This window comes from Conger conger, chromosome 17 (genome assembly GCF_963514075.1).
Source record: "Conger conger chromosome 17, fConCon1.1, whole genome shotgun sequence".
Classification (NCBI taxonomy): Eukaryota; Metazoa; Chordata; class Actinopteri; order Anguilliformes; family Congridae; genus Conger; species Conger conger.
Genome location: NC_083776.1, coordinates 7,224,505 through 7,248,310, shown reverse-complemented (window position 1 = coordinate 7,248,310; position 23,806 = coordinate 7,224,505). Strand labels below are relative to the sequence as shown.

Below are 23,806 nucleotides of genomic sequence, written 5' to 3'. Positions count from 1 at the left end.
CAGACGCTCTTATCCAGAGCGACGTACAATTGATTAGACTAAGCAGGAGACAATCCTCCCCTGGAGCAATGCAGGGTTAAGGGCCTTGCTCAAGGGCCCAACGGCTGTGCAGATCTTATTGTGGCTACACTGGGATTAGAACCACCGACCTTGTGTGTCCCAGTCATTTACCTTAACCACTACGCTACAGGCCGCCCCTCATACATTTTCCCTCATATGTACCTGACCGTCTCATTCCCCTGTCCAGGCTGTTTGAATGAAAGATTCCATCAACACACACTATTCTTATCTAAATACATTAATACATTAGTATTCTAGCTCCATTCCACTGGAATGTGACCGTTCCTGAAGGAATGAAAGACTGGATTACTGTTTTCAGTTTTTTTCCAAACGCACTGCCTGTCCTTGCCTGCCCCGGCCCCATATCCCGTCAGGCTGATCGATCCCCCTCCTCATTTCCTCATTTTAACACATTTCACTGCCATTCAAGGGCACAACGGGGAAATATTATAAAGCACTCTGTGTGTGTTGACAAATTAAGCTGGATTTATGTCGATACATTAGGCCAGTCTCTCCCTCTCTCCCCATGTCATCTCCCCTCAGCTCATCCATCTTCCTGCCCTGATGTCCACCTGCAGCCCCATGCATCAGTGTGGAGTCTCCCCGCGCTGAGCAGCTGTGTTTATGGCTCGGAGCCCAAGGTGCTTGTCACTGAAGCCTTCAGGTATATTTATATTTCATACGGTCGATGGCTCTGTGCCAGGGCCAGTCCACCACAGGGTCTGCTCCACACACTGCACCACCTGATTTCAGCTGTTTCTCCACCTGCCCGGTTCAGGAAGTGAGGTCGTTGGTGAAGTCAGGTGGTGTTGTGCGTGTCTGGAGCCAATACCTACCGACCCTGCGGCCCCCAGGCCCTGGAGCTGAGTCGCTGGGCTCTGTGCTACCAAAGCACAATGCAGTTTGTCTTTAGCTTTGTTGGGAATTCATACAAACATAACAGCTGCCCAGTTCAGCTACCAGTAAACAGTACTGTGGGCAGCCTATAGCGTAGTGGTTAAGGTACATGACTGGGACCCACAAGGTCGGTGGTTCTAATCCCGGTGTAGCCACAATAAGATCTGCACAGCCATTGGGCCCTTGAGCAGCAACAGGCATCTGTGGCACAGCCCTGGACTGGATTGAGTCCTACCTCTCTGGTCGCTCCTTCCAGGTTGCCTGGGCTGGTTCGGTATCGACACCTCGGCCCCTCGCCACAGGAGTTCCCCAGGGCTCAGTCCTTGGCCCGCTTCTTTTTTCTCTCTACACTCGCTCCCTTGGCCCTGTGATCACTGCACATGGGCTATCCTACCACTGCTATGCGGACGATACCCAACTCTTCGTCTCGTTCCCGCCGTCTGATACGCAGGTTTCAGCCCGTATCTCTGCTTGCCTGAGGGACATCCAGAGCTGGATGGACAACCACCATCTAAAGCTCAACCCAGGTAAAACTGAAATGATATTCATCCCTGCTAATACCTCTCCCCATCTGGATCTCTCCATTTCCCTCGGGGATACCACACTCACGCCGTCACCCAGTGCAAGGAACCTCGGCGTGGTGATGGACAGCAGACTGTCCCTTTCCGAGAACATTGCGGCGGTGACCCGGTCTTGCAGGTTCTTCCTATACAACATACGGAGAATCCGCCCCTTTCTCACCCCCTACTCGACCCAGCTCCTGGTCCAAGCGATGGTTCTGTCCCGCCTGGACTACTGCAATTCCCTCTTGGCTGGCCTCCCAGCGTCTGCCATCAGACCCCTCCAACTCATCCAGAATGCAGCAGCTCGTCTGGTCTTCAACCTTCCCAAATACTCACACGTCACCCCCCTGCTTACTTCCCTCCACTGGCTGCCTGTCATGGCTCGCATCAAATTCAAAACATTGGTGCTAGCCTTCCAAGCAGTTAAAGGGTCTTCCCCAGCTTATCTGCAAAAAATCATCAGACCCTACACCCCTGCCAGACCTCTTCGTTCAGCCTCCACAGGCCGCTTGGCACCTCCCCCTCTCAGAACCTCCACCTCACGCTCACGACTACTGTCTGTTCTGGCTCCACGGTGGTGGAACGAACTCCCCGTTGAGGTCAGAACTATAGAATCCCTCCCCACCTTCAAGCGCAAGCTGAAGACACACCTCTTCAAACAGCACCTCTCCCCATCCCTCCCTACCTCCCTGTGAACCTTAATTGTTGTCTCTGTGACTTGTGTATCAGTATTTTAGTTGGCTAGGTAAGCAGTGTTTGGATAGTTAACTTTGGTGACTTTTGCTCTGTTTGTTTGTTTGTTCAAAAAAAAAAAAAAAAAAAAAAAAAAAATGGCCCTTGTCCTTATCTTTGTTGTACAGGTAGCAGTTGAAATTGTACTTACCTCTAGGGTCTTTCAGCGAACTTATCCCTGGTTATGGGTATGCACTTTGTTGTACGTCGCTCTGGATAAGAGCGTCTGCCAAATGCCAATAATGTAATGTAATGTAATGTGAGCAAGGCCCTTAACCCTGCATTGCTCCAGGGGGGGATTGTCTCCTGCTAAGTCTAATCAACTGTACGTCGCTCTGGATAAGAGCATCTGCCAAATATAATGTAATGTAATGTAATGTAATGTAATGTACTGTGTATATATCCCTCATGAAAAAAGTGTATCAATGGATTGGAATGCTTTTATATAAGTGAATGCCTCTTCATGGGCATTCCATTTTAGAAAAATGCATTTAATATTACATTTTTAAAAAGCGGCCACTGGTTACAATTTAAAAGCATAAAAATCAGCCAAACACAAAGTCTATGAAAAATAATCGGTCTCTGAAGAATAGCAGTTTAATATAGAAATTGCACATTCTATTGTAATAACCTGCCTGTGTTAATGAACGTTCTGATCAAGGTGATTCCCAAAGCAATTTACAATTTATTAACCTTCAAAATGGTTTCATCACTGATTACGCCGTTTGGAATTATGAATAGAGATGGTTATGCCTCTTCTGTAACGGGCGCTAATATGATCACAGTAACAGTCACTTCTGTTTTAAGCCCGCGTGAGTTCATTTTTAGAGACCACAATGTCTGAAATTGGTTTGGAATGCAGTATAAAGTGCGTTGCTGAAACATGTGAACATACACGACTGAGGGGTATTTTCTAATGTTGCATATAAAACATACATTTACAAACAAAGTCCCCAATCATAGAAGCTTTCCTGCGCTCTCCCGTTTGGAATGAAAGGGTGGAACCATAAAGCCACTACGTCGCGTGTATGGAGCGTTTGGGTTTGACTGTTGAGGACGGCCGTGGTGTACAGCATGCTGGAGATGTTCAGGGCTTTGTGCAAACTTGTGTTCTGGGCTAAGTCCATTTTGTGGCATTCGGGCCTTCAGTACTCCAAAGACTAAACCAGACGACCATCTCACTAGAGCAGGGGTCGGCAACCCTGGTCCTGGAGAGCCACAGGGTGTGCTGGCTTTCGTTGTTACTTGGCATTAATTGATCAATGAAATTGATCACTCACCTCACCTGGTTTCTTGGGTCTGAATCGGTTGCTTATTTTAAGGTGGAGACGAAAGCCAGCACACCCTGCGTCTCTCCAGGACCAGGGTTGCCGACCCCTGCACTAGAGGCTTTTATCCATTAGTTATTTAGCTGAGGCTTCTATCCAAAGTGACTTATAGTTGATTAGACTAAGCAGACGCCAATCCCCCCCTGGAGCAATGTGGGGTTAAGGACCTTGCTCCAGGGGCCCGACGGCTGTGCAGATCTTACTGGGGTCGAGCCACAAACCTTCCCAGTTCCAGTGGAGCACCTTAGCCGCGAGGCTGTCGGCTGCCCCCGGCCGCGCAGACGCGCGGAACAGAAACGCTCGTCGGGCGAGCTGCTCTCGACCGGCGTGTCTGCTAAACGGCTGAGAGTGTAGCCGTGTACCCGGTGCGGATAATCACGTTTCCCCCCACGTCGCGCATCTCCAGATCTGCGCTGCTCCTGCCCGTCCGCCCCGGGCGCACACGATGATGTACGGCTGACGGATATCTTGACAAATTAATTGGGCGTCTTCAATCTCGTCGGCGGAAGTGCGCGCGTCGCGGACGCGTGTGATTTACGGCGCCCGGAGGATGCAGACGGGCCCTCGGCCCCCGTTAAGAGCGGGCCGGCTGCGTGAGTCACGCCCGGCAGCTGCGCGCGGTATAAATAGGCCGTGAATCTTCCGCGGATGAATTGATGATGAGGCTCGCAGTGGGAGGGTTTCCTGGAAGCGCATTTAAGCCGGGGACTCAGCCTCGAGGCCCCACGCTCTTATTAACGGGCTCCGATTATTTATCTTATTAAAGTGAGTGCGCACTTAGCGCGAACGCGTGCCTGCTTTGGGTGTGCACGGAATGCGCCCGCGCGCACCTTAGCCCTTTACGCATTGCTCACGATCTACGAAGACGCTTTATAGACCCTGACAACTGTGTGCTGTTACAAGCTATTGGTTTTAAGGCTGGAATATTTCGCATTTGCCTGTGTTAAGGTTGATTCATTGTGGAACGTCGTCCCTTAATATATGGCTATGCCATTATAACTGTAAAGCATTTTGGGTTTGTGCTTACTGAAATTTTTGGAGGGAGACGTGTTATTTTCAGAGTAGATTTTTTCTTTGCAGTCCTGAGAGTAAATAAAACCCTGCAGACAGCAACTCAGTTATTTGGTATATGATGATATTTTAGTACAAAATATTGTGCTTTCATTTGCAACTCGTGATGTTATGGTTTCATTTTGTTGAGTGTATATTTTATATTACCACCAATATTGCAGAAAATGGTTTTCCAACAGCAATTTATATTGCATTTGCATCCCTCCTGCCGTGTGTCTAGACTGAAATTAGGAAAAAACTTTTGTTTCGTGATTAATTTCGGCCTGATTTGGCTACTCCTCCGCACGCTCCCTGCTTTCGCCTGTGTAATGAAACGGGAGAAATTACCCCACTCCCTGTTATTATTCTGGGATTTTCTGATCCCGAGTGTGGAATGATCTGCCCTGCTCCGGCCGGGAGGTGTGGGAGATTCCGGTCTGCGGGAACAACGATCCCACTTCCACACGGACAGCGGGAGGGCAGGGGAGACGTGCCGATTCCCCGCCCGCCGTCTGATCATTACCGCGAGTGACAAACCGCACTGGAAAGTGTCAGAGCTATGGCTCATACCCCAAACCTCTCCCTGTGTGTCAGACACACCCCTCATACCCCAAACCTCTCCCGGTGTGTCAGACACACCCCTCATACCCCAAACCTCCCTGTGTGTCAGACACACCCCTCATACCCCAAACCTCTCCCTGTGTGTCAGACACACACCTCATACCCCAAACCTCTCCCGGTGTGTCAGACACACCCCTCATACCCCAAACCTCTCCCTGTGTGTCAGACACACCCCTCATACCCCAAACCTCCCTGTGTGTCAGACACACCTCATACCCCAAACCTCTCTGTGTGTCAGACACCCCTCATACCCCAAACCTCCCTGTGTGTCAGACACACCCCTCATACCCCAAACCTCCCTGTGTGTCAGACACACCTCATACCCCAAACCTCTCTGTGTGTCAGACACCCCTCATACCCCAAACCTCTCCCTGTGTGTCAGACACACCCCTCATACCCCAAACCTCCCTGTGTGTCAGACACACCCCTCATACCCCAAAACTCTCCCTGTGTGTCAGACACACCCCTCATACCCCAAACCTCTCCCTGTGTGTCAGACACACCCCTCATACCCCAAACCTCTCCCTGTGTGTCAGACACACCACTCATACCCCAAACCTCTCTGTGTGTCAGACACACCCCTCATACCCCAAACCTCTCTGTGTGTCAGACACACCCCTCATACCCCAAACCTCTCTGTGTGTCAGACACACCCCTCATACCCCAAACCTCTCTGTGTGTCAGACACACCCCTCATACCCCAAACCTCTGTGTGTCAGACACACCCCTCATACCCCAAACCTCTCCCTGTGTGTCAGATACACCCCTCATACCCCAAACCTCTCCTGTGTGTCAGACACACCCCTCATACCCCAAACCTCTCTGTGTGTCAGACACTGCTCATACCCCAAACCTCCCTGTGTGTCAGACACACCCCTCATACCCCAAACCTCTCCCTGTGTGTCAGACACTGCTCATACCCCAAACCTCTCCCTGTGTGTCAGATACACCCCTCATACCCCAAACCTCTCCTGTGTGTCAGACACACCCCTCATACCCCAAACCTCTCTGTGTGTCAGACACTGCTCATACCCCAAACCTCTCCCTGTGTGTCAGATACACCCCTCATACCCCAAACCTGCCTGTGTGTCAGACACACCCCTCATACCCCAAACCTCTCTGTGTGTCAGACACACCCCTCATACCCCAAACCTCTCCCTGTGTGTCAGACACACCCCTCATACCCCAAACCTCTCTCTGTGTGTCAGACACACCCCTCATACCCCAAACCTCTCCCTGTGTGTCAGACACACCCCTCATACCCCAAACCTCTCTGTGTGTCAGACACTGCTCATACCCCAAACCTCTCTCTGTGTGTCAGACACACCCCTCATACCCCAAACCTCTCCCTGTGTGTCAGACACTGCTCATACCCCAAACCTCCCTGTGTGTCAGACACACCCCTCATACCCCAAACCTCTCCCTGTGTGTCAGACACACCCCTCATACCCCAAACCTCTCTCTGTGTGTCAGACACACCCCTCATACCCCAAACCTCCCTGTGTGTCAGACACACCCCTCAAACCCCAAACCTCTCCCTGTGTGTCAGACACTGCTCATACCCCAAACCTCCCTGTGTGTCAGACACACCCCTCATACCCCAAACCTCTCCCTGTGTGTCAGACACACCCCTCATACCCCAAACCTCCCTGTGTGTCAGACACTGCTCATACCCCAAACCTCTCCCTGTGTGTCAGACACACCCCTCATACCCCAAACCTCTCCCTGTGTGTCAGACACAATGCTCATACCCCAAACCTCCCCCTATGTGTCAGACACTGCTCATACCCCAAACCTCTCCCTGTGTGTCAGACACACTGCTCAAACCCCAAACCTCCCTGTGTGTCAGACACACTGCTCAAACCCCAAACCTCCCTGTGTCTGGTAGAAGCCCATTATCTGAATTGATGCGTCTTATTGGTCTTGTTACCAGAAAAAAAAAAAAGTAAGATCTGCTTTTGCATATGATATTCTTTTGAATTTTTTGGGGAGATGACCTTCGAGTCATTTGAAATGTTATGTTATATCTTCAGTAACTTTGGATAATTCATTATGATAGTGTCTGGGGAAAGGTCAGTTAGTATCTGAAAATAGAACGTGGTTATTCCATTTCAAATTCATGGAACGTACAATGCAGATTTTAAAAGAAAATAAAAAATATATTTTTCTTTCTTGAACAACCATCAGTCCCTTTTAAGCACAGCACAGCCCAGTCCAAACATTTGAATGCCTTGAGATTGAACTTAACCACACACACTAGATAAAGTCGCACAGACACACACCCATATTGTTTACACAGTACCACAGCATAGTACAACACAAAGGCCCTTCAGCACATGCAATACTAATAACATAACCAATGGTTGGTGCGAAACAAATACCATGATTATGTTATAGGTTTTGTGTGTGTGAAAAGGTTTCTGCCTGTGCTAAAGGCCTTAGGACTGTAAATCAGTGCCAAAATGTTATAGTACAGTAAGTCAGGCCTAAAATCTTATGGGACAGTAAATCAGGCCTAAAATCTTATAGGACAGTAAATCAGGCCCATAGTCTTATTGGACAGTAACTTAAGCTAAGCGTATGTGTTAAGGGTACATGCTGAGTATTTTCCCCCGTTTAAGATTTGGGACGGTTCTGGGTGTTTCTCTGCACAGTTATCCAGCTAACTCTTGCTTCGTGAAACCGGCCCTTATTCATTATTCAATACCCATTTCAGACAAAAACACCTGCACTTCACCCAATCAAAGCGTCCGTTCATTGTTCAAAGTAGCCAAGCGCAGGACACGCAAGAAGTAATGTAATGCCATTTCAGCCGATAGAACGTGAAAATCCTGCGCGGTGAAACCGCCCGTGTCACACCGCGGACCCATCCTACCCTCATTACCCACAATGCCGCGGCCCTTCCTGGGGAGACAGGCGGACAGACGCACTCTATCCACATTAGGAGCTCAGACATAACTGACAGCGCGTCTCCCAGGGTTCCTCTGTGATAAACAGACCCTTTCCTGCCGAAGGGCTCCGGCACTGCGGCCGGGTGTAAATCACTCCTGTTGGCTGGCTGGCGGCGGGATCATGTCACGACGCTCTGCTGATGCAGGCGGGATCATGTCACGACGCTCTGCGGATGCAGGCGGGATCATGTCACAATGCTCTGCTGATGCAGGCGGGATCATGTCACGACGCTCTGCGGATGCAGGCGGGATCATGTCACAATGCTCTGCTGATGCAGGCGGGATCATGTCACGACGCTCTGCGGATGCAGGCGGGATCATGTCACGATGCTCTGCTGATGCAGGTGGGATCATGTCACGACGCTCTGTTGATGCAGGCGGGATCATGTCACGACGCTCTGCGGATGCAGGCGGGATCATGTCACGACGCTCTGTTGATGCAGGCGGGATCATGTCACGACGCTCTGCTGACGCAGGCGGGATCATGTCACGACGCTCTGCTGATGCAGGCGGGATCATGTCACGACGCTCTGCTGACACAGGCGGGATCATGTCACGACGCTCTGCTGATGCAGGCGGGATCATGTCGCGACGCTCTGCTGATGCAGGCGGGATCATGTCACGACGCTCTGCTGATGCAGGCGGGATCATGTCACGACGCTCTGCGGATGCAGGCGGGATCATGTCACGATGCTCTGCTGATGCAGGTGGGATCATGTCACGACGCTCTGTTGATGCAGGCGGGATCATGTCACGACGCTCTGCTGATGCAGGCGGGGTCATGTCACGACGCTCTGCTGGCGCAGGCGGGGTCATGTCACGACGCTCTGCTGATGCAGGCGGGGTCATGTCACGACGCTCTGCTGACGCAGGCGGGGTCATGTCACGACGCTCTGCTGATGCAGGCGGGATCATGTCACGACGCTCTGCTGAAGCAGGCGGGATCATGTCACGACGCTCTGCTGATGCAGGCGGGATCATGTCACGACGCTCTGCTGATGCAGGCGGGGTCATGTCACGACGCTCTGCTGATGCTGATGGGATCATGTCGCGACGCTCTGCTGATGCAGGCGGGGTGTGGCTCGGTGCCGGAGACCCTGGATAACCACTGAACGTGATCGCCCTCGCGGACCCAAGCGTGTCTGCCGACGGGGGGGGGGCGGTTCTCACCGAGAGGGAGGATGTCAGGTGGCTTGTTCTCAAAAGGTCTCCCAGGCGTGTCTGACATAAGCCATGCATCGGTGCGTTTGACGTCTCACCCCCCCGCCAGTCTAAACCCTGACCCTGTACGGTAGGTCAGAGGCAGGCACTCCCAGTCCTGGGGTGCCTGAGTCGGTCCTGGTTTTTGCTCCATCCAAATCTGTAACTACAGAACTGGATTAATTGTCATAAATCATGTTTAATGAGCACCATATGTGCCGCCTATCAGCGTTTCACCATTCAGAATGTTCAGCCTCAGACTCTTAATCATCCCTCAGACTCTGGTGGAACAGAAACTAGACGCATTACTGGCTCTCCCGGACCAGGGCTGCCTACCCCTGCTGTCGGTGATTAGTGGATCCGGCTGTGATGATCAGTCGATGATCAGTGGATCCTGGTGTGATCATCATTAGATGATCAGTAGATCCAGGTGTTATGATCAGTGGGTCAGTGGTTCCAGGTGTGCTGATCAGTAGATGATCAGTAGATGATCAGTGGATCTTGGCGTGATGATCAGTTGATAATCGATCCAGAATCACAGAGGGAGCCTTTGGCTGCTCTCACATACAAACTCCTGCTGACCTGCACCCAATTCTGCATTTATTATTTTTATTTTATTTTAATTTGTGTTTAAAGAAAGCGGTGATTCTTTACAGTAGAAACTCTCCTAACTGTGTACACACGCACACGCACACGCACACGCACACGCACACACACACACACACACACACTCACACGCACACGCACACGCACACGCACACACACACACACTCACACTCACACGCACACGCACACTCACACGCACACTCACACGCACACTCACACGCACACTCACATGCACACGCACACGCACACGCACACGCACACGTACACGCACACGCACACGCACACACACACGCACACACACACACACACACATCTTTAGCTTTGTCTGCAGTATGACACATGATTTATTACTACGCAGCAGAAATGACTGTGACTCATAACTGCTTGCATACATTGTAGTTCATGTTTGCTGGTAAATTAACAACATTGTTTCCGAACAATAAACCTTCCGTCGTGTTTGCCCTGCTGTTCCTGGGGCAGTGAACATGTTAGCACTATGTTCCAGTGTGGGTCTCTCTCTGAGGCTCTGCTCAGGAGGAAATGAAGTGAGTTTGGGAGGGGGGGGGGGTGGTTGTCTGTCACTGCCTGTGTCTGTCCTGGGGTTGTCTGTCTGTCCCGTCTGATGGCTGCTGTTTCAGAGACGCTCACAAGAGAGAGACGGAGGAAGAGAGAGAGGGAGGAAGGGAGGGAGGGACCGGCAGCCTGCTGTGGAGCTGTATCTCCCTCCAGCAGACGAGCCGCCATCCCTGCCGTGAAGACCCGCTGACAGGCCCGAATCCACCACCGTGAGCTACACAGGATCAGCCCCGCCCTCCTCTCCTCCCCCCCTCTCTCCCTCTCTCCCCCCCTCCCTCCCTCTTCCCTCTCTCTCCCACACTCCCCGGCCTCTGAGTGAACCCCCCCCCCCACCTTACCCAATCCCAGGTCTGCTTCGTGACACAATCTGCATTTTCTCATCTCCAAAGAGACTTCTCAAATGGAGCTTGTTCTCTCTCTCTATCTCCCTCTCTCTCTTTCTATCTCTCCCCCTCTCTATCCCTCGCTCTCCCTCTCTCTCTTACTCTTTGAGTGACAGGTAAGGTTCCATCCTAACCCCCCCCGCCCCCTCCATATTGAAATACAGTATGTGAATGTGTTTTTATTGACTGATGCCCGTTTATACAAACAGTATATATATATATTTTTTTAAAGCCTATTTAAGTTGACTGATATTTCAGGTTGTTGAATGATTCTGGACTTGTTACTTTTAACCAACTGGTCTAGACCCAGGGCTTTCATAGTTTTCAGAACAAAATAGATTACTTCATTAAAAAAATTAAAAAATAATATATATGTGAAATATATTTGAACATAAAAAAAACCATTTCACTTAGAAAGTGAATACTTGAGCAGATGAAGTTTGAGTAAAGGGAAGAGCAGGTTTACTTTAGGATTTTACACCAGCCTTTCTGTTTTAGTTTGGTCATGTTCAGCATCGCAACTGCAGTCTGTGAATCACAGCGTCTGGGTGGAGTTTTACTCCAGCAGTCGTGTGAGTTGACAGTAGTTGTGCTTCATGGCCCGTTTTTTAAAATGATGGTAACGTTGTTATGCTCCGAACCTGAAGCATAAGAACACGCTGTATTTCAGAAGTGAAAGTCGTCCGCGGGAACATGGCCGTCTCTTCCTGGCGTTCGTCGAACGGAAAACCCCTGAGCTGGACTGCATTCCTGCTCGATGTGACTAATCTGTTCAAACACTGTCTCGCACGGGACAGTGCAGAGGCCTACAGCACATTATCTGGAGAACTGAGCTACACCCTCTGTTGATTTATATTCTCCAGTCTAGAGCCAAGATGGATACAGCACACAGAACACAGAACACAGCACACACACACACACACAGAACACAGCACACAGCACACAGAGTCCTTCTGCATTCACCAAACCTGCCGTGAACTAAACTGAACAGACCCGGCACCTGATTTGTGCAACAATATGCGATTAATCAGAATGTGATCGCTCACACTTTAAGTGAAGGCTACTACATGAGAGCTATGTAAGGACTACATAGCACATTCATAAGCACTACATAAGCATTCATTGGCACTTATGTGAATAACTGACATAAGGATCAATGTCATGGTAATGTAATTTGCTGCATAAATGTTGACATAACACACCATATACACCAGTTCATAAGCCAGTTATTGACTTAACTGGCTTATGAATGCTTATGTAGTGCTTATGAATGTGCTATGTGGCGCTTGTGAAGGAGTTATATAGCTCTTATGTAGGAGTGTTTCTGAACGTTCTATTCTTACCTGAACATTCTAATGCTGGTTGCATTGAAAGCAGTGGAGTTCTTGAACACTGACTGAAATAAAGAAATAAATAAATGTATAAATCCTGAAATCCGCCTCTTCGTTTGAAGGGTTAGGAATACTTGTGGATTCCCACGGATCAGCTCACGGCCGTGGAGCTGAACACTGAGCAAAGATCAACGCGTCACACAGCCAAGCAAAACTAGGGGGAGGGAGGGGAGGAGATATCCTGGACATTGGGAGCCAGAGATTTCTTATTCATATTTCATATTCATATTTCATATTCAGCTCATTTAACAGAGCAGTCATGGAGGGAGAGGGCTGGGTTCAGCTGTATTTGGGGGGGTGGAGGGGGGGGTGGGTACAGCTGTATTGGGGGGGTACAGCTGTATTTGGGGGGGGGGCGCTGGGTTCAGCTGTATTTGGAGTGGGTACAGCTGTATTTGGGGTGGTTCAGCTGTATTTGGAGTGGGTACAGCTGTATTTGGGGGCGGTGCTGGGTACAGCTGTATTTGGGGGGGTGCTGGGTACAGCTGTATTGGGGGGGTGGGTACAGCTGTATTTGGGGGGGTACAGCTGTATTTGGGGGGGTGGGTGCAGCTGTATTTGGGGGGGGTACAGCTGTATTTGGGGGGGTGGTTCAGCTGTATTTGGGGGGGGGGGGGTGCTGGGTACAGCTGTATTTGGGGGGGTACAGCTGTGTCTGCCATGATGAGCCTCCATGCAAGAGGGGAAGGTCCATTTCAGAACAACAATGCATTGTGGGGGGAAAAAAGATCAATCACTGCAAACAGCACTGGCACCAGGGGAGGTGGGTGGGGAGTCATCGTTGTTTACGTTGCATGTTTTGTTTTTTGAAGGTGAAATAAAACCGAGGGAACTTGGACACCCAGAATAGATGATGTCCAACAAGACAGAAATGTGAGTCAATAATTTTCAGATGGGAAAAGTAGAGTAAAATCTCTCTTAGCCTGAAAGGTCACGCTGCCAGACGGCTAAATTACCCCTCGCAGTCAGATCGTGTCGTTTAGTGAAGCCTGCTACAGTCCGACCGTGAGCTGTTCCGGCTGTTAACCTATCGACAGGCCCGTGCGTTCTCATTTCCCGTTCAATAATACTCTACGGCCGTCATCTGGCACCCGAGGACACTGCTCCTCGTGTTTCTCAAGGGCTGACCCGTATTTTCATTTACCTTGGGGAGAAATGTATTCAGTGTCTGTGGGCTACATTCACAACTGCGGAATAACAGTCCACCGTACCTGGCCAACTCTTTTACAGGGCTTTTACAGGGCCTAGTGAACATGACCCAGTTCCCATTTCCTTTGCTTACATGTGCATGAGGCTCAGGTCAGATGGGCGCTATGAAGAAAGGCGCACACAGTCAGATGTTTCCAGTTCCAGTTTGGGCCAAATGTGGAAATGAATTCGCAATAGGGGTCTGATATGTGCCCGCATCTAAACGCACAGATCTGAAATTCTGTATTTCTGAGCAGAATGAGCTGCTATCAGTCTACTGTGAGTATGTTCATTTGTTTAGTTTTAAAATGTTTCTGAGAGTGCCGTATTGTTGCAGAGTGCATACTGTCAAGGTGCTGTCTCATCCTGTCTCCCCAGAATTGCACTTGCCGTGGGCGTGACCGTCGGTAATGTCAGTGACGTCTCCTGTCCACCGGCCATAATCACAACCCCATGGACATTCTCAAATTATTATATCATTATTCGGACTGAGCAGAAGCCAGGTCACTGAGCGGTTCTCTGGCAAGCTACTTTGCTGGAAAAGATTTGCGTACGACGGTTGAGTACAATCTGAAATGCGAGCATTAGTCTCGTTGCTATCCACCTAGACTCCCAACAACTGCATGTTGTTGTCAGTTAGCCTGAAAGCTACTTTTCCCAGGTTGAAGACTGAAGAAGTATCAGGAGACCCCGTTCTGAGTAAGGAAGGTGAGCGCTTTGCGGCTTTACGACCTAGAGACCAACAGGACCGCAGCCGTTTTTTATCACCCTTGGATAATTAGGACTTTTATTGCCGTTTTGTTTTGCCCGGCTCCAAAACAAATTGCGTTTCCATGGGTCTCTTAGTGTTGTGACAATTGGCAAATAGAGTTTTTTTTTCTCTCTCTTCTAAAACCGGGAACATTCTCTCATAGAGCAACCTTACTTCAAACAGCAATGACCACTGCTGCATACAGTTATCTGCCTGCTGCAGACCTTATGAAAATTAATGAGATGTTTTGTTTCTGATTGTCTCATGAAAAATGTGCATATATTCTTTTGTTCATTTTGTAGTACTGAATATTTGTGGCATTGATTATTTCCAAATCCAATATTTAACCGGATCAAAAACCGCCCCCAGGCCAGACACCGCTGCTTGTAAATGAAATGAGGCGTATATGTTTTCTGCAGCATTAAATATTCTGTGTACACAGAGGCTGAGGTGATGCGCCTCCGTGGCCTATGTGAGCGAGATACGACGCCTGTATTTGGGAACAGCTCCTCGGTAAAGCTTCGGTTAATGTGGTTAATGCTTTCACGCGCGACATGGAGATTCATTCCCTTATTCCCAGCCTCCGCTGTGGCCATCTGGAGCGGCCGTGGGACGCGGGGCGTCCTGTCCTCCTGATGGGGCCTGAAGAGCCTCCATCAGCCCCGTCCAGGTGTGTCCCCCGCCACAGCTGTGCGCTCGCAGCGAGAGGGGCCCCATTAACGGCTCACTCTGGGGTCTGGAGGTGTTGATGAGTCCCTCACACACACACCCTGTTCCTCTCTCTCTCACACACACACACACACACACACACACACATACACACACCCTTCACACACACGGCACCCACACACACACACACACACAGCACACACAGCACACACACACAGTGCCCACACACGTCCTTCACACACACAGCACCCACACACATATCCTGTTCCTCCTCTCACACACACACACACACACACACACACCCTGTTCCTCCACACACACACACACACACACACACACACACACACACACACATCCTGTTCCTCCTCACACACACACACACACACACACACACACACCCTGTTCTTCCACACACACACACACACGCACACACACACCCTGTTCCTCCACACACACACACACATACACACACACCCTGTTCCTCCACACACACACACACACACACACACACACCCTGTTCCTCCTCCATCACTGCTTCTCCAGAGAGACTGAAGCCTTTTTTACAGTGTCTGCTTCTACCTTATTTTCAAGGTCAGTGGAAAAGACCACAATTCTATGCTTTTGAGGTTCAACAAAAGCAAGTGATTATTAAACCTCATTAAACCCCTGAAATGATTCCAGTACATTCTGCCTTGTAGCAGACCTTATCCAGAGCTCACATTACAGATTTAATCTCTATTTTTTGGTGGCAAACAAGACTACTTTCAGAGAACAGTCATGGGTGAAACCAGTTGCAGTTGTCTGTGGAAGCTATGGCTACCATTGGCGAAACCGTCTCTAATTTCAATTCATAAAGCGATTTTACACTTGTTATAAACCCTCACCAAAACCAGGTTGTGTTGGGCATATTGTATTGAGTCTCAGATACTGACTGTCCCAGGATTTTGCTCAGAAATCTGGATTTGATTTTCTTGTTACCGTCAGCTGCTCTGTCTTCTGACTTGTTTATGTGATAAAGAACTGGGCAGGTTGCTGTAAGCTTCCTCACCGGACAAACCTAATTCAGAACAGAGTTTGCTTTGAAAGAAACAAAATTACCGGTCACTGGAGGCTGCAAAAACGCTGCCTTCAAACTGCTGTCGTTCTCGAAGCATGCAGTACTTGCGGTTTCAAATGTGTTTCTCTGTTATTTGTTCTCTACCTCCAAATCTTTGGTTAGAGCGGTGGTGTTATTCTTGACCAAAATTATGCAACCAATTATTATAATAATGATATTGACATTACATTAATGCCATTTGGCAGACTCTCTTATCCAGAGCGACATACAGTTGATTAGACTGAGCAGGAGACAATCCTCCCCTGGAGCAATGCAGGGTTAAGGGCCTTGCTCAAGGGCCCCAATGGCTGTGCGGATCTTATTGTGTCTACATTGGGGATGGAACCACCGACCTTGCGGGTCCCAGTCATGTACCTTAACCACTACACTACAGGCTGCCCAAGCTGTTGCTTTTATCCTTGTTCAAGGGCCCAACAGCTGTGTGGACACAACGGGGCTTGAACCACAAACCTTATGGGTCCCTTAACCAATCCGTTATCAGTACCCTCATAACCCAGCGTGTGAGTGTGTGGTCAGTAAGACCCAGACCCGCAGAATCAGCCCCAGGAGTGATCCTCTGTCCCTAAATGGTAAATGGCAGGCATTTATATAGCACCTTTATCCACAGCGCTGTACAATTGATGCTTCTCCATTCACCCAAGGGACACTTCGACACAGCCTGGGCGGGGGATCGAACCGGCAACCCTCCGACTGCCAGATGACTGCTCTTACCGCCTGAGCCATGTCGTCCCTGCTCAAACACACGAGCCTGAGAACTGCCCCAAGCACAGACAAGCACCACTTTGCATTGTGGGAATAACCCCTCTTTAGGCTCAACACAAGTGATGCGGCGTGTCCCAATACTCGGAAAACACATCCTCCTTTTGTCTCTCCCCCCCAGACTTCCAGATAGGAGAAGGAGACGTGTGGAGGAGAGGAGGATGCATGTTTTAGAGTACTGGGACGTACCCAGGGATCGAAATGCCACACCGGAAACGAGAACTGAACCGGAACCAGAGCCAGACTGCGGGCTGATAAGTACATACAAGAGGACATTACTGTACTTTCGCTTTTGGGAAATTTGATCCAGGAAGAACAAATATCTACCGCTCAGTGTCACGAGTGCAGCAAAGCTCCCCACAGCACCCCCTGCAGGCGGGAGTCTGTCGTCATTCCCAATTGTGGGCCAGAACGATGTCATAAGATCCAAATTATGATCTCTTATCAATGCGTTAAAGATGTACTGTTCAGAATGTGTGGTAGGATTCCACTGTATTCCCATCACTGAATGGCAAGCTGACCTTTTTTCTGTCTTTTTTTTTTTAGCATTTTCATTTCTGCCTTTTATGGTTTTAGGGGTTTGGTTGAGAGGCTCATGTTATGAAAGCTGCAGCTGTTGGGGGTAACCGTGTCAATCGCACCCATCTCTGGGGAAACCGACAATGCCTCTGATTCCCCATAGAAATGTGCGATGGTGCTTTTACAGAGCCGTAATGGCTGTGCGTGGGTGATCATCGCTCCCCTGAATGCCAGGCTCTGCTGTCTTCAGCCCAAAGCTCTGCTCTCAAGTCCAATACGCTGGGATTCGAGATGTGTTCATAATTAAAGCCCTTGAGGTAAACGCTTATGGTTTTTTGCGTCTGGAAGGTAAAGTCCCACAGCAGTGAAAACAGAAGCTCTGGTCTCCGGACGTTGCAGCCATTCTGCGGGACTAAACCCACGCAGGTCTCTGCAGCTCATCATGGAGGGTCTCCGTGAAAGGAGCCAGACTCCTTTTCATATTGTATTCTTTTCATCGCACACCCGGTAACCAATCCTCATGCTTACGTCATGTTCACGATGACCCCAGAGACCGGATGGAGGAGGACGGACAGGATGGAGGAAGAGTGAGAGAGAGTGTGAGAGTGAGAGGGAGAGGGGGAGAGAGTGAGAGAGTGAGTGTGTGTGAGAGTGAGAGAGAGAGAGAGAGTGAGAGTGAGAGCGAGAGAGAGGGTGAGTGTGAGAGAGAGAGAGTGTGAGAGAGAGAGTGTGAGAGAGAGAGTGTGTGAGAGTGAGAGGAAGGGAGAGAGAGAGAGAGAGAGTGTGAGTGTGAGTGAGAGGGAGAGAGTGAGAGTGAGAGTGAGAGAGAGAGAGAGAGAGAGTGAGAGAGTGAGAGAGTGAGAGAGAGAGAGAGAGAGAGTGAGAGGGAGAGGGAGTGAGAGTGAGAGAGAGGGTGAGAGCGAGTGAGAGAGTGAGAGTGAGTGAGAGAGAGGGTGAGAGTGAGTGAGAGAGAGGGTGAGAGCGAGAGAGGGTGAGAGCGAGAGAGAGGGTGAGTGAGTGAGTAAGTGAAAGAGTGAGAGAGAGAGAGGGTGAGAGCGAGAGAGAGAGGGTGAGTGAGTGAGAGAGTGAGAGAGAGGGAGAGTGAGTGAGTGAGAGAGAGAGGGTGAGAGAGAGAGAGAGGGTGAGTGAGCGAGTGAGCGAGTGAGCGAGTGAGCGAGTGAGAGAGTGAGAGAGTGTGAGAGTGTGTGAGTGTGAGACAGATAGTGAGAGATATATGGTGACGTCTCTTACCGCTGCAGGTCTTGCCGGCGTGTGCAGGGCAGACCCAGTCGTGGCACTCACACAGCGGGCCGTAGAAGCTTCCGGGCTCGGTGACGGGACACAGGCAGACCCCGCAGTCACAGTCCCCCCTCCCGCTGCAGATCAGCCCGTCCTCCGTCCGGCAGCGGCTCTGCGACAGCTCAGCGGAGAGCCGGCACTGCTCCGGCCCGCTCGCCCTGAAGGGGGAAACGCCCCGAATCACCACCCCGGGTTTCAGCACATAACGCCGTTCATCTGCACCGTGACACAAACTATTCACCTTACCTACTCAACAACACTACGGTGGATTAACATTAAGTAATGTTAATGATTTAAATTGATATAAGAAGTAATTGATTGCATATAATACAGTAATAGCCTATAACTTGTAATCCATAACCTTAATGAGTGTGTGAGGGTTTTACAGTGTTTTTAGTATTTATGTGAGAGGGAGAGTGGCACTGCAGACTGCAGTGAGGGTCAGAATCAGCCCCTCAGTCTTTCTGTAGACCTTTTGACCTGTCGGTGTGGGGAAGAGGGGTCCTGCAGAGGAATCTCCATAATTATTCCAGTCCTTTACACAAGAGCTCATTTCTCATCGCACACATGTCCAATTTTCAGCTTAATATCTTGGTGCCTAGAGCCTCATGGCTAAGGTGCCTATAGCCTCATGGCTAAGGTGCCTGTAGCCTAGCGGCTAAGGTGCCTGTAGCCTCGTGGCTAAGGTGCTTGACTGGGACCTGGAAGGTTGGTGGTTCAAGCCCCAGTGTAGCCATGATGAGATCTGTGCAGTTGTTGGGCCCCTAAGCAAGGCCCTTTGGTGAATCAGCTGTAAGTCACTTTGGGTAAAAGTGTTAAACAACTAATGTTAATTCACTTTTAATTCACTTTTGCACTCTTGACCGCCTTATTGTTGACGCCTGACAGCCACAGCCTGAAAGGGCAGTGACTACATCTGCGGGAAAGAAGAGGCTGAATTTCACTGCAGTTTCACTGCAGCAGTCACAGCCAGCGGCCTGCGTGTCCCCTTTTCTCCCGAAACGGGGCGTGTGACTGCGTGGCGTCTGGCGGGAAGGACGGGTCCTGCCTCTGTCTCTCGCCCGTACCGCTCCACTGCTCTGGCTCTGAGTCAAGCGACACATTAACGTGAAAATAAAACAACAGCCATAAAACTATAAAAACACGATGCCCCACAGACAGGAGTCCTCCCGTACGGAGAGGAGTCCTTATTAGTGCCGGATTAGTGGACCATGAAAATCGTTTGAACAGGAAGATTGCTGGTTCAAGTCCTGGATAAGAGACAGTTCTGCTGAACCACTCAGCGAGGCAATTCACCTGCAAGTGTTCCTCTAGCTCTCAAGGTTTGATCTCTGGATAATGTTGTATATTGATCCACCCCCTGAAAACCTGCCCCCACCCAAAGCCTGTGACTGCCTCTGAATCAGAGCCTGGTCCTGGGGCCAGCATAGGCCAGGCTGACTGCCCCGGAATCAGAGCCTGGTCCCTGGGGCCAGTATAGGCCAGGCTGACTGCCCCTGAATCAGAGCCTGGTCCCTGGGGCCAGTATAGGCCAGGCTGACTGCCCCTGAATCAGAGCCTGGTCCTGGGGCCAGCGATGTGTGGGTCCAGGCTGCAGCCACTGGAGCCTCTGCTGAGGGCCTTGATGAGCAGAAGGGGTGTAGCTGCTTGGTTTGAGCCAGAGCCTGCACCCACCGCGGCCCTCTCTGCGGAAGTGTCCCTGGTGTATGCCTCCTGAAACGCTGCGTCGGCAGAATACACAGTGACTTGGTTCCCACTCTTCGCTGATGTGAAATGTCTGCTTTTATAAAAGGAGGTATTTTGCATTAAGGCTTTTTTTAACGGCTCGCAGAAATATTGGCAGCCGAAGGGGAATTTTCCCAGCAGCTCTCGAACTCCAGATGCTTTCTTGAAGTTATTTTCATAACATAAACCATAACGACGGACTGCAGCTCATTGGCCATTTCATTCCGTCTTTTCGTCCGCAAAGTTGGAAACGATAATTCATAATTCATTAGATGACACAGCAGTTCTGCGTTTTTGGAAGTGCTTGATTTGAAGCACTTCACGAAAGCAAACTCACTTTCTTGCCAAGATATAATGTATTATTTTCTGCAAGACCTAATTACCAAAATTTTTAAATTGTTGTTGAACATTAAATCAACTCTTACGCAGTGCATTACGGTCGTATTCTGTTAGAGCTGAATTAACGCCGGACATTTCACTGAACATCTGTTACACGTTACAGTCGCAAGCTAAGATTCAACGATAACAGCAAAAAAAGCATTTCGGTTTGGGTTTTGTGTGAGCAGGAATCTGGGGTTTGACTGCAGCACGGGAGTGTTATGTAAGAGCCGTGGTCACCGAGTTGTCGGTGGGGGGGGGGGGGTAAGTTCTGCTTCTCTAAAAACAGAAATGCAGCCGTACGGCGGCTCCCATCACCTCTCGCACCCAGGGGTCTGTCCGTAAAAAATACGTTTCGTTCGCCGGCTCCTGCGCGCTCTGTCATGCCTTCATTACCGTGCGCTGATATTTCTGAGGTTATGGAGCCGCGAGAAAGAAAGCGAGAAACTCATTTTCTCGCAGAAAGGAATGTCAAGGGGGTTTGGAATTCGACGCTACCGTGGCTATGTGGACCTATTCGGCAGCATTATATGCTGTAACATTTCATTTATTACTTTTTTTTTTTTAATCATGACTGCATTGTTGTTTTGTAATAAGTACGGCCAGCGGACTCCTGTTGTGTTTATTCTTTATTCCCCCCGGGAGGGGGGGGGCAGGGAGGGGGCAGAGAGGGGGCAGAGAGGGCCGCAGGGAAGAGGGGCCCTGACCCCGACACCCCAGTGTACCCACATAAGGGGGCAGGAACTGCACCCTCTCCCCAAGTGAGCTGAATTTGCATGTAAAAAAATCCATACTGAATATTTCCTTCCTAATACATAATTATCAAATACAATATAAAGCAAGTATGACTTCCTATTTCTTTCTTATGAGGAGAACTCTAGAAAGTGACAGACGGCCAGAGAAAGGGGAAACACCGGCCCCCAGATAGCGCATGAGGTAAACACTCCTGAGGTCGTTATGAGGCTGTCAGGTGCCACCTGCTCAGGCCAGCCTGCAGGTAAACAACAGCCCGCAGCACAGCCAATCAGCTGCCAGCTCCTGGCCCCGCACACTGCAGGGTCCGGTGGCATACGCAGCATGAACAGATGAGCGAGGAGTAATTTATGTCATCATATGCAAACGTAAATATGTGACAGGATCAAGCCAACAGGGAAGTTTCACCCTTTTCATATATTTTGATGCTAATATTTTGGCAATCTTTTGTTCATTTTTTTTATTTAAATGTATTTAAACATGCACCTCATCTGCATCACATATGGCATGCCTCATGGCTTTCGGACACAAAGCCAACCATGAATATACATTTTAGACGGCTGCCAAATGTGAATCAAATTTCTGAAACCTTGAAATACTAAGATGTACAAACGTTAATGCGTTTTTCACGTGAGATTATTTCAGGAAAACTCTGCAGTTTCCCAGTGTTCGCATGTGAGCACGCCAGGCACTCCCGCTGACTGCATCCCGAGGCACACAGCCTGAGCGAGACGCTGCACTGTGCGCTGGCTTTAATAGAACTCAACTTTAATAACTCAAACTCAGCCCGAACTCTCTCACTGTAAACTGAAGTAAAACTTTATTTAAAAAAAGGCCCGGCTGACAGTAATGACAGTCCCAGAACAGTAATCTCCGTTCTGCGGCTTTGACAGAACACTTGTTTTAAGCGTACTGTACGAGCGCACAGCCCCGAAAAGCTCTTCCCCGGCTGATGTGCGCAGTCGCCGGCAGACGGGCCGTCTGTCAGCGTGGCCACACCGCGCCCACAACAAAACAAAACAAAGTCGCTCACCTCAGCGATTGTGACAAACTTTCCTCCGCGGCCGCCAGGAGAAGCAGGCTCAGCGAGACCAGGACGGAGTTCACCAGCGCGTCCGCGTGCATGTTTAGTTCCCAGCGACACCAGAAGCAGAATGCTGTGCAGGAATTTCCACTTCTCCAAAAACAAGAGGGGAGAGCAGGAGCGAAGCTGGCCAGAACCGGCTAGAACCCTTCTGAGGCCAGCCTGGGCGCTCCATACAAGTGCCTTTGATTAGGCAGGAGTCTGAGAGAGGGCTCGCCAAAAAATAAAACTTTAGTCACCATTCAGAGGCATAATGAGAAACAGACATGTTTCCAGATGGTTGATATTGTAGTGTCCCAGTCCTCGGAGTTTACAGTGCGAATGTCGGCTTCGTCATTTTACGGGTTTCAAGCGTGTCCTGTTCTCGCTTACTCGGCTATTAAAGCATTTATGTCAAGAATAAACTTTTAGCACACCAGGTTGTGTGCATAACGCTAAGATACTGTATTTTAGTGTGCATACTATAGGTCTTTGAAGTACTTACTTGATCCTCTATTTACAAAAGGAAGAGAAAAACCTTGTCTTGTTCTCCCCTTGCTTTGCACATAATAGTTAGACAAGGACAGGATTTCTAAGCACTGCATTATGGGTTTGCTTTATTTACTTATTCATTCCACATTTCACATTTGATTATACACATTGTATATTGTCAGCATAATTACGAACAATGCAAACTTCCAGAATGTATTAGTAATGAAAATGAAGTTTCCCCTTTAAGTAAAAAAGAACTACTTCTGAAAGAAAATGTCTTTGGGTTATTAAAATGATCTTTGGAAAGTAGCTAAACCAATTAAGAGTCTGTTAATGCATACTGTTAACAGCTAAAAACATAAACCTTTAGCTGTTGCTTTATATTGGCACTCTGGTCTGATTTACTGTAACACTAATGCATTTTACTCCAAATTACTCCTGAACAATGAGGCTGCCACCTGGAATCGGCTTCCCTACAGCACCAAGGGTCTAATGTATTTCACAGTGAATCTGCAGCTCATTGTGTGAGAAGGTGTTTGCATTTACTCCAAAAAGATGCAAAGGCTTTATATTTCTTTACAAGCTGTGTTATATGCTTCCTCTGTCTTGTAAATATTTATTAACACCTCCCCCAATTAGAAGATCTTGCGATTCACAGGGGTGGCTCAGTGGCAGAGTGGTTAGCACTGCTAGGAGGAGGTTTCCGGGTTCAAATCCCAACTGGCCAGATATGTG

The 23,806-nt window shown here is 49.3% G+C and overlaps 1 protein-coding gene across 1 annotated transcript in view; it reads right to left on the bottom strand.

The window, feature by feature from the left end:
- The window catches only part of itgbl1 (integrin, beta-like 1), a 73,048-nt gene extending 50,365 nt beyond the window's left edge, over positions 1–22,683 (bottom strand). Inside the window, exons 1-2 of the mRNA XM_061226987.1 lie at positions 22,550–22,683; positions 18,613–18,818 (exon numbers count right to left, since the gene is read on the bottom strand). Of these exons, the coding sequence (XP_061082971.1) occupies positions 18,613–18,818; positions 22,550–22,641 (298 nt within the window). The 5' untranslated portion in view covers positions 22,642–22,683. The remainder of the gene's footprint in view (positions 1–18,612; positions 18,819–22,549) is intronic.
- Positions 22,684–23,806: the final 1,123 nt, after the last annotated feature.